The 427-nt window shown below is 57.1% G+C and overlaps 1 protein-coding gene across 1 annotated transcript in view; it reads right to left on the bottom strand.

The window, feature by feature from the left end:
- Positions 1-269, bottom strand: part of CLUH (clustered mitochondria (cluA/CLU1) homolog) — a 27,204-nt gene extending 26,935 nt beyond the window's left edge. Inside the window, exon 1 of the mRNA XM_009876050.1 lies at positions 6-269. Within this exon, the coding sequence (XP_009874352.1) occupies positions 6-269 (264 nt within the window). The remainder of the gene's footprint in view (positions 1-5) is intronic.
- Positions 270-427: the final 158 nt, after the last annotated feature.

The following is a 427-nucleotide window of genomic DNA, read 5'->3' on the forward strand; positions in this document are numbered from 1 at the left end:
GTCACCGCCCCTCCTTCATCCCTGGCCTTGGGTAGGTCTTGGATGTATTCGGTGCATTTCTGCAGGCTTCCAGCCACCGCCTCGCTGGGGATGATGTCCGGATACAGCCCCACACTCTGGGCAGCTTCTGGCACCTCCGGGCAGGCGGTGCAGCTTGTGGGAGGCTTTGGCAAGAGGGGTGACCTCTCATCAGGCGAGTTACCGCTGCGCGTCTGGAAGATTAGATCGGTGACATGCCTGCAGCAGTTTGCAAAAAGGCTGTTCCCCATGATCACAGGCAGATTGGCGCATATGGCACCGGATTAGAAAAGTTAGTTTTGTTTGCAAATCTCTTGTTTGCACACATATATTGAAGTCCCCACAAGGCAAACTCCCACACGGCAGCCCTCGCCTGCTGCGGCTGGGACCTGCTCGCCTTCTCACGCAG

This window comes from Apaloderma vittatum, unplaced genomic scaffold (genome assembly GCF_000703405.1).
Source record: "Apaloderma vittatum isolate BGI_N311 unplaced genomic scaffold, ASM70340v1 scaffold20849, whole genome shotgun sequence".
NCBI lineage: Eukaryota > Metazoa > Chordata > Aves > Trogoniformes > Trogonidae > Apaloderma > Apaloderma vittatum.